General features: G+C 37.5%; 1 protein-coding gene across 2 annotated transcripts in view; it reads right to left on the bottom strand.

Moving 5' to 3' along the window:
• Nucleotides 1–8,963: 8,963 nt before the first annotated feature.
• LOC121656312 (voltage-dependent calcium channel gamma-6 subunit-like) overlaps nt 8,964–11,113 on the bottom strand; it is a 36,595-nt gene continuing 34,445 nt past the window's right edge. For both annotated transcript variants that reach the window (XM_042011342.1, XM_042011343.1), the window contains 3 exons: nt 10,883–10,957; nt 10,239–10,376; nt 8,964–10,142 (listed from right to left, as the gene is read on the bottom strand). In XM_042011342.1, the coding sequence (XP_041867276.1) occupies nt 9,922–10,142; nt 10,239–10,376; nt 10,883–10,957 (434 nt within the window). In that variant the 3' untranslated portion in view covers nt 8,964–9,921. The remainder of the gene's footprint in view (nt 10,143–10,238; nt 10,377–10,882; nt 10,958–11,113) is intronic.

Raw genomic sequence — 11,113 nt, 5'->3', positions numbered from 1 at the left:
AGAGACCGGTACCAGAGGACCTCAGGGTCCATGAGGGTTCATAATTTAAAAGCAGGTCAGATTAATAAGATGGCCCAAGACCATTAAGACATTTATAAACTACTAAAAGAACCTTAAAATCAATCCTGAAATGCACGGGGAGCCAATGCAGTAATTTCAAAACTAATGTAATGTGTTCCCGTCCTCTGGTCCTCGTCAGAACGCATGCCGCCAAGTTCTAGTAGTTGTAGGTTTGTAGTGGAGAGCAGGGCATTACAGTGATGTAATCTATTCGAAATAAAAGCATGCATCAGCACCTCCAAGCTGGCAAGAGAGCGAAATGGGCAGACTCTGGAGGTGTTTTTAAGATGATAAAATCCAGTTTTTGTTACATGATGTGTGGAGTAAAATCCAGCTCAGTCAAAAAGAACACCCAGATTTCTTATAAACTGAGAAGGATTCAAATGTTGTAATTTTGATAAAATGATCTCTCTCTTGCCTCCAGGACCAATAATTAAAACTTCAGTTTTGTCCTGATTAAGCTGTTAGAAATTCTCTGTCGTCCATGACTTTATATTTAAAACAGAGTTGAGAAGGACATTAACTGGCTCCAGGTCATCAGGAAACACGGTGATGGTGGTAAACACATATATAAGTAATAACATTGCCTAAATTTTACTAATCTTTGCACCTGCTGTCTCATGTTGCCAAAGAGTTACAGTAGTTAAGGAAAGTATATAGCCTCTGTCATTGAAACTGTTTCTCTTTTTTGTTCCATCCTTTAATTGTATATGGCTTCTGTACAGTTTGTAACCATGTAGACTTCTCTGCACACTTTACCATGCTCTCAGAGTCACAATTTCTTTATCATTCCTTTAGTTTGAATTTACTGTCAGCCTGGATGGTGGCAAAATGCTTCCTAATAAGATATCTTACTGCGCATTGGCTTTTCATGTTAGAGGGAATAATTGTGTAATCATTAAGAAATTAAATTAAATTAAATTAAAAATAATACATTAATCCCCCTGAGGGAAATTATAAATGACAAAAGAATAAATACTAAAATCCATAAATAATAAGATAAATAATAAAATAATGATAATTAAAACAAGTAAAAAATATAAGCAAATTAATGATAACATAAATAAAAGATAATTATTTCAAATTAATCTAAAAAATAAATAAGTAATAAAATACTGAAAATGTATTTTTAAATTAACTTATAACTTGTTTTATCCCAGTTTTAATATTTTCCTTCATATTCCCGGAGCCAAGGTTGTGACACTGACAGTTAGAAAGACAGGAGTATTTTTCCTCTAAACGCACCCCCTCCCCTTCATGTGCTGACCACCAGTATAAACAGTGAGCATATACATTTTGCTCATTGCCACTTCTCAGTTTGCACTGAACTACAAGAACTGGCTGAACGTCTTTTGATGTCAGCTATGCTGCAGACTTCCAGCAGTCTGCTTGCTGCTGCTCTGTTTGGGCTAAACTGTTTTAATGGCTGTCTGGGTGAATGTTCAGATACAACTGCAGAGAAACCTGGAAGAGTAGACTGTGTACGAAATTCTCCCACACACTCCTCTCCTAATGCCAACATTAGAGCGTAATATCAGTTTCCACTGAGTGCACTCATCACTTGTGAAGTTCTCATATTTATTGCAAGTGTGTAATGTTTTTTCCAGAAATTTGGATGAGGCTGCAAGTGTATGACTGCTAGCTGTCACTAGAAATCAAACTGTCCACTAGCTGTTCAACGAGAAGTTAAGTAGCACTCTGCAAATTATGTTTGACTGACTAAAGTGCTTTATTTGATAGAAATGTTGTGCATTTTCTTTCCTAAGTGAAGAAACATTATTTCAAACAAGGCAACAGTGCAAAGATGAAGATTCACAAATGTATTAAAATCAATACAAACTCTTTTCTCTCTCTCTTTCTCTCTCTCTCTCTCTCTCTCTCTCTCTCTCTCTCTCTCTCTCTCTCTCTCTCTTAATTTCTGTTTTCCCTCCATTGCACACCTGTTGGTCATCAGTCATCACTCACCTTGCATATGTACCCCTCTGGTTCAGGAGTCACTTTTCACATTGTGTTACTTGCTCTGCAGTTTGCTTTCCCTGCAGGGTTCTAAAATTCAACCTCAGCTTACTCCTGATTTAACCTTTTTTTTCACTTGTTTATGGCATTGATATTTGTGCATAGATTGTTTTTTTGTACCTTTTGTTACTGGCTTTTAGTTTTGATGGATTGTGAATCTATGAAATTCTCCAGGCTGACTGCCTGGTTTTGAGCTGTGCTCTTTCATTTAAGCCAAGTGTTAAAGTGTTCCTTTACATGTATTAGAGTTTTTTCCTGGTCTGCCACCACACAAATGATAGGATAAGCCTGCTCACAGATTTTCATACCTGCAAACTCAGAAGTTGTGAAAAAGGTGACAAATTCACATGTTTCTAACTCTGAGTGCAAAACAAAAATATATAAAACGAAAAAAGACATTTTAAAATAGCATTTGTAAAATCTTGCTCTGATCTTTTTTAAAATACTCTGTCAAGGAAGCTGTGATGAGCTACTTTACCTCGGTCTTGACCTTTTAGTCTTTAACCAGGTCCAGCTTCATTTGCCCTGAATGAAATAGCGTCTTCCTTTTTAAAATCTCTTATACTGGAGAATAGTTGTCCAAACACTGTTGGCTAGCCCAGGGCTCCTTTTTTATGAACATAAACATTTAAGGCTAACCGCAACTGAGCCATCAGAGCATGTATTGCAATCATTTATTAAGCCAGATACTGGTATGTGTTTCTGTTCCCTTCTTATTTTACGACAATAATGTGAATTAAAATCAGAAAATGATACAGAAACAGCGAGCGCTAACAAACAGATGGAACTTTTGTAAAGAAAGATAAAAAGTTTAACATGTTGGGAAAACCTGATAGAGAAACAGATCATTACGTACTACACATTTTTAAGTTACACAAGAAATTATACTGCAGATACTACTAACAGATAACGAGAATTACCTCCAAACAACCGTTGACGTCTATAAAGAAACGTTGAAGGCAAAAATATTTGTTATCCATGGGGCAAAAAAACAGATGCTGTCATCATGATTGTGATTGGGCAAATGAAGACCCTGACACATTCCATCAAAATTGTTCTATTGTGAAGAAGCTAATGTCCTCTGTTTTTTTCTTAATGTCCTGTTCCTGATGTTGAGATTCACCGACATCTTTCACTAACAATAAAAGCTGTTTGAGTTTACTGGTTTGGTCTAGAAACATCTTGCTTTAGGTGCGGAAAAAATAAATAAATAATAAATAATAATATTAAAATACAGTCCTTTTTTCCCCACATATGCATCACATTTAGACCAGTGCTTTTCAAAGTAGAGGTTGTGAGATAATTTCAGTGGTCACCAGATAATTCTGAAAAATATATATCCTACATTTATCAAAAAAATTTGGGATTTTTACCAGGGCTGTCTAAATAAACCATTAATTTAATTTAATTTTTTTATACATTAACCCATAAACAACGAAAGTTAGTACACATGCCATGTTAAAAAGCTGAATTTGACATTATCTCTGCAAGAAAAGCTAATTTTGGACATAGGTGGTTTGTCACAGTCGTGACAAACCACTTTACCGTTTTTATTTAAGAAGATTCAGACAGTTTTCCAGCCTTAAATTTAAAGAACATTTGCAAGATGACCCATATAATACATCACACAATTAATCACTGAGTTGTCGAGTGGGGGTTGCGAACACCAACGTGTGTTATATTGGGGGTCGTGGCTCAAAAAGTTTGAGTACCACTAAAACAGAAATGACCCTCATGTGAGGGTTGAACTTCTGAATCAGAAATTCAGTTTCACAGTGGATAAGTTTTGCAGCACAAATAAGAACACTCACAAACATGTATAAATGTGTAAACATCCATTTTAAATGTCACTGCCCACAAACCCAGTGTCTGCTTTATGTTGGTATGGTTTACAGTAATACATCTACTAGAATGCAGTGCAGAATTCAGAGTTCACTTTTGAGTTCCGTTATCAGTTGTATTGCAAACATGGCAACGGTGGAGATCATGATAATGTACTTTCTTAGAAAGAGACATAAAAGGAGGCTGCATAGTAGACGGCCATTAAATGCATTGCAGCTACTTCTTCTTTGTTCCTTTTGCTGGTCGTATGTAAGCTATACATCTTCAGCCGACATCCTTGTTTAAATGCTTTGTGTATAGTTCAACAATAAGATTTTTTTTAACACATCAGGGGATTTTCAAACTTTATTTTGTGCTTTAAATGTAAATAGAAATGGAAAAGATCCAGGGCCCAGCTCAGATTTTTAACTCATTTTTTGCCACTACATAATACAACATTAAAGAGGTCATGTTTCCTTTTTTCTGCATGTTTCTCTGAGATCAGGTTGATTAATAATGCAAATAAAAAGCCTGAAAGCCTTATGAAATTAGTAATGTCACAAAGAGGCTAATCAGCAAGTGGGATTGTTTACCAATAGAGCACTGATGTCAGCTAGTTTGCTATGTTTTCTACTTAGCAAGCTAGCAGTGTCTGATTATCACAGAGGAACAGCTGCTGGAGTGTAAAAACTGAAAGAGAAGGAGCTGGACCTGTAGCAGACTGCTGATGTAGAGAGAACTGTAACTTTAACAGTGCTCACTTTAGTTTATGACTTCTCCTGTTAAACTGAGGATGATAATTTGATTCTCTGTGGTGCAGTAAAGAGGATCAGATGACACTGAAGATGTTTGACATCAGGGGTTCAGGTTAAAGTGGTCTCTCACTGTTGTCACCTTTCAGGCTCCATGTGTCATTGACAAGTCCTGAGCATGCAGAGTAGAAAAACCTGCATGTGGACAAAATAAAGAGCACACGTGTGTCAATAAAAGAATTAGAGTGTGTTTGCATGCACAGCCTCCAGGTTTGTGTTACTCTCTTGCTACGTCAGTCCTATTGGCCATGCTCTATTTTTAGCCAGGAGGTTGCTGCCAAACAGCGTGGGAGATGGTTCTGAGAGACGTGAGCCTGGAAGGAGGTCAACATGGTGACAGAGATGGGCTGTGAGAACGTTAACAAGAAATTAACCAGCAATTAGGGCAACAGAGGGTCAGAAAGTGGCTCAAACAACAGTTATAACCCATCCAACCACATTCAAAGTTAATCCAAGTCACTGTGTGAAGGTTGTGGTGATCCTACACATATACACTCATTCATAAAGTTGATCAAGTTTTAAAGAAAACCATACAGACTGCTCTAACTTTATCAGGACCAGAAGCAACTACTGAATGTGAAATATCACAATTATCATGTGATTATTTAAGAGTCATTGCCAGTATAAAGAAGAAAATAAAAAAGCCATACTAGTTCAGGCACTCTAAAAATGCACTGTATCATATAACAGCATGTAACATGCAACTGAAACATCCCGAGTTCAAATTTAGCCAGAGATCTTTGTTATATGTCATTGCTCTCTTTCCCTTCTCTGATTTCCTGTTGCTGTTCATGGTAACTTGTCTTAAAACCATTACAAGGTTAAAAATATTTTATTTTAAGTGATCCCAAATTGAAATATTTCTCATAACAGGAGGTATTTTCACACATGAGCACTTGAGATTTCCAGGAGAAAGTCTGGAACATTTGGTCCAGTGTTTTTCCACAGTTCCTTTTCACTTTCTGCTGAAGACGTGCTCTCCCACGGAAATCACTGCTTTTTTTTTTTTTTTTTTTTTGCAACACATTGAGCATTGCTGTTGATGCTTCTTATCGTCCTTGCCAGTAATACATGTATCTGTATAGAACATCAACAGTGGTGAGCAAGCATAAAGCAGCATACACATTCTCACAGGTGCATGTTAACCCGATTCTTTCATTGTAAGCTTGAACAAAAACAGGTAAAGCAATGCAGCGCTATAGGCTCAGAGGAGCAGCAGTAAATGCACTGGAATATTTGTTGTCTCACTTGCTGATGTTTGGAAGATATTACGAAGAGCCTGGATGGAAAATCCTGCAGAAAACACAAATATTGTAGATATTTCTGCTCTCACACCACTCCAGAATGCTTTAAAAATTCCAAGACTAGTGCAAAAGTGGCCTGGTAGAGCCTAAATTTTCTGGTTTGATTTCCATCATCCTGGACTTTTACTGCAGGTTGTTCTTCTGCTCTCTGTCCTCATGGTTTTCATCTCAATTAGCTGCATGGTATTAATAAATACAAACTTCCTGAAAAATAGGTTCTCATAGGGATAAAAAACAAGCTTCCATGATAATGCTTACTCCAGATAAGATGGTGATGTAACATCACCTCCAAATGTTTAAAGCTGTGATGTTAAATCAAGACTAACTGCAGCATCACCAATGCTTGACTGATTGATGACGATGAAGTTTCACCATTAGACCCGCTAGTGCACGCACCGCCTACCTAATTATTTCTTAATAAGGCGTTATACTTTTTCTATATATCTTTTGTCATACAGTATACATACATGTGCCATGGATTATCTCCACTCATTGGTTCAGGTAAAGTGGTGGAAAATGGTTGGTTCTTCTATTTGGGTTAGGCTTGGTTTTTTGCTTTCATAAATATCTCATTCATTTAGTTAGTATTTGTTGCATATTCTAGCCACTTTAATAGCCTTCATTTTAGACTGACTTAGATTAGTGGAAGTACTTTTTCTTTTAACAATCAATTGAAGTCTTGTGTTTTCTTGCTTGCAGTGAAGATTTGTGCCTCAAATACCATATTTGCAACTATGATCAAAATAGTGAGAATTATTTTAGGGGTGGGTCTGGATGCTTTACCCATCTAAAAAGATTGGTCTATGGGTCTTTTAAGTTCTATATATTGTACATTAAACCATTAAATTAGCTTTGGGTTTAAATTTAGAGAACTAAAACTATTTGCATCCCAACATAGTTACTGAAGCCCATGAAGGAATAGTGGACTGAAGCCTGAACAGACTGTATGAAATAAAACTAGTCAGCTCAATTTTTATCATGACTTGTAAAGTGGATTTGCTCACAATGACAGTGATTGAGAAGGCAGCAACTGAAAGATGAGAACATGTTGAGAGTTCAGAATAGGAGAGAAATGGAACCTGAGAGAGGATGACATTAATTATTCATGTCATGTTTAATAATAAAATGAACTCATTCATACTCAATCGATCCAGTTCAAAAGAGTTACTGAGATTGTCTGTCTTTCATTTCGGCATAGAGGAGCACTTTGTTCTTTCATAAATTATCAGAGATAACACTAAAGGTCAAAACATGGCAGCCTCTACATGCTAGGGATTAAATGTTTTCTGGTTGTAATTTAAGTTGTGAACCTTGAACTTCTAGTTTTCTCCTTCTCAACTGAATTATAAACAAATGCCACAGGAGAGAAGCCGATCAGCTGATCACAGACAGCCGTCTCAGAGACGACCAGAGAGCCACTGGAGCAAACACGTTGGTGCAAAACGTCGCAAGTTTAAAAAATAAAGCTGGGAAAGTGCTGGTGTGGAACCCTCTCACCAGGAAAAAAATGTGTGTTAAAACACCCTCATTCTCCACAGAGGCGCCGTCCATGGGTTGTGTTTATTCTCAAGTCCATCCATAGAGCCACCCAGCTGATCTTTACCATCGTTCATCCCGCTGTCATAACAGAGAAGTGACGGATTTATGGAGGTTGTCATGCGTTAACAATTTAACTCAATTATTTACATAAATTAAGTAATGCCTTTAACGCGTTAAACCATTTTTACATATTTGTAACATTGTTGTTCATGACAACCATGTCTGCTTGAAACTATGAGTTGGATTTTCCCAACGGAGTCATAAAAACCACCTGAAAATTCAGTTCAAACATCATTAACCCACCTCTGCATCAATATCTCCATCCACAGCTTTAAATCATGTTCACTTTTTAGTGTTGTAAAATTGGAAAGATGGAACTTGGAAACATAATTTCCAACCTTCACATTTTCAAGTTACGACAATGGGAAAGAAAAATAAATTATTTTTTATTGTTCCTCTGTTATAATAAATTTACAAGTTTTGTCATTAGTTACCTGTCGTAATTCACTCAGCAAAGAAATAAGTTAAGAATGTTTTGAAATCACCTTGTTTGTTGTATGAGGTCAAGAATAACAAATTAAAAACTTTACATTTATTTGTAAGCTACATTACAGAGAAAACCTACTTATAAGGCAAACCTTTCCAGATTTCACAACTAGGAAATCTTAAGCTCCAAAATTACCCTGTTATCAAGCTGTTGATCTAAACCTAAATTTAATGTAATTTCTTGGAAACATGGCTGACTCTGACAACTACACAGAATTTTTAGCTAACGTACACTGATCACCCACAACATAAAAACCACTCCTATAATTATATAGGTCTCCCTCACTGACAAAAAAGCTGTTACCCATAATGTTGTAGTTAATCAGTGTCTATTGATAATCAACAAAACAGTCAATATAAAACATAAAAAGGCAAATCTGCAGAGGAAGGCAATAATTGTGATGAAAATCACATATACTCTTGAGAAAATTTGTTCACCTTGTTCATGTGTAGCTGAGGAGATTCTACCTCAAAGACAGCTCTGTGGCGTAGGTGCTGTGTGAATCTCACTTTGCATCAGCTGCTGTCTGTCTGTCAATCATTTCTGTCTGTGCATCCCGACCTGCCCACACCTCCACCCCCAACCCTTGCGGTTTCAGGCATTTTTATAATTCGGCTGTGGATGGAGTTACACAAAGAGCAGTGTGTGTAGTTACACTTCTCATTGTCTTTGTTGTAAGTCTAACCCATCACACATGGCAAAGTAGAAAGGTAAGAAGTATTTGAAAGATATTTGCCCACCATCTGTATATACACATTTTTTCTGCTTGTCATTGCTTAGCAATATGATTTTGTGACAGTTTCATAACACACAAAATGTAAACATGTCAAGGAATTTGGAGCCCAGAAAGTAACTTTGCTGTTTTTAAACGTTTATTTTAAAAAAGTACTATATTTTCAACTAAGGGCAGATGTGGCTCATTTACATTCTGGTACAAGAATCATGCATGAACCTTCCCAGAACAAAAAGACACAATTTCTCACTTTAAAATGACAAAACATTGACTTGAGGATTCATCAAACACTAGACTTGCTGTCTGCCTATGCATTATGGCCTGCTTTATAGAAATAGTAGCTGAACACCAGCATTTTTTAAGGGTTCAAAGACATCAATAATCAACTTAAGCCACTGTGTAAACTTTAAAGCAACACAATTAAAAACAGTGTTTATTGTTTGACTCGAAGTTTCTAATGAAAATTCAGAGATGGGAGACATTGCTGAAAGGTTTTCATTACGCAAACAGCCTTAGTGAATGTTATTGATAACTAACAGTAAATTGCTTTCAAACTGCTAATAAGTAAGACAATATAGAAATGTTTCCCACATACATCTAAGCATTGAGATCACTGTATCTTAAATAGAACAAAGTGTTTTCTTAAAAATTTTAATGAATTTAGCACCAGTAATCCAGAATGGAACAAGAGGACAACATTAAAATATAGTAGGCTACTCTTGTGAAAAGTGGTTGGTACACTTTTTTTTCCTGGTTGCAATTCCTCCAGGTGCGTGTTTCTCAAGTACCACTGCACTGCATGTTTTAAATGTTCCGTGCTTCAACACACCTGGCTGAAATGAATGGTTCATTAACAGGCTTGCAAAAAAACTTGATGAGAAGATTCATTAATCTGAATCAAGTATATTGGGGTAAGAAAACATCTAAAAAATGCAGCGGTGGTACTTGACAACCGGAATTAAGAAACATGGCTGCAGGTCAACCAAGAAAGTAATCTCTACCAAGACGTGTCTGGGAACCATCCTCACCTCTCTACCTCTTTCCTTCTCAAAGAAGGGGCAGATAATGTGCACCATCACCTCTAAGCAACTAACTGCTGCTGTCCTTATGAGGGAAACACTTCTGCCAGGGGCTGCAGGGTAGCGCCAGCAGCAGGAAGAAGATGCCACCAACGATGAGGACGGCGCCGGCACAACCGATACACGAAACTGACCAGGAGAGCTCGTGGTGAAGAGGAACTGTGTGGTCGCTGGCTAAGAATGCCAGGACGGACTGGTGGAAGACCAGGAGGGACAGTAGCACTAGAGCACCTGAGAAGACACCAGTTTTCTAATTATTATTATTTTAATAACACTTTGCTTAAGATTTCTGAGTAATTCTATCAGTTTGCTGCTACCTTTACTGACCTGAGAGAATAAAGCAGATGGATGCTGGCTTTAGGAAGAACAGGATCTCTTTACTGAGAGACATGGTGATGCAGATGGCCCCCATCACCATCAAGAACAGGCTAAAAAGAGCCAACATTGCTGTTGCCACATTCAGGTCTGATCAGAAAAAGAGGACAATATCACCAACTCTGAAGATATTCATCAAATGAATACACTGAGGCCTAAAGAGTGATTTTGGTGTACATCTCTGCATTTATTGTATGGCACTGTGTGGTCTTAATACATTATGAAGCTGCCAGTGAAAAGAGAGGTTAGACAGCAGCTCAGAGACACTTGAATGCAGCGTGGGTGGAATACATTTTAAACATTCAGAGAGCAGACAATAGCCAACCTAAAAGAGAGTTTTGAGGAGGTGAAGGCAGTCACAGAGGAAAGGAAAGGAGACAGAAAGAGAAGGATAGATGGTGGAATAGATGACAGCAAGAAAAAACTAAGTGAGAGCAGAAACAAAACTGCAAGAAAAGCAGAGAAAAGGGGGAGGCAGTGAAAGGGATATGTGGAGAAGATGGAAAAAGAATGGGGAGGTTAAAAAAGGAGGGAGTGGGCGGATAAGGTGGGACAGCGGCTGAAGCCAAGAGAGCCAAAAGAGGTGCATGACTCACTCTTCTGTGTTGTCTTTTGAAACATCACAGCATTTTCCCCTGTGGTGAAAAACTTGAAGTAGGTGCAGTTTGATTCTGCAGAAAGGAGAGGAACAGCTACTGTAACTGAGACAGAATAAACACTGCCAGGTAAATTCTGTTAGCCACAGACAATCGTGATATACATCTTATTGAAATTCAAGGAGGCACAGTTCTCTTACTCCCTCTCTCACAACCTGACCACGAATGATT

The sequence above is a fragment of the Melanotaenia boesemani genome, chromosome 17 (genome assembly GCF_017639745.1).
Source record: "Melanotaenia boesemani isolate fMelBoe1 chromosome 17, fMelBoe1.pri, whole genome shotgun sequence".
Classification (NCBI taxonomy): Eukaryota; Metazoa; Chordata; class Actinopteri; order Atheriniformes; family Melanotaeniidae; genus Melanotaenia; species Melanotaenia boesemani.
This window is presented reverse-complemented; position numbering and strand designations above follow the sequence as displayed.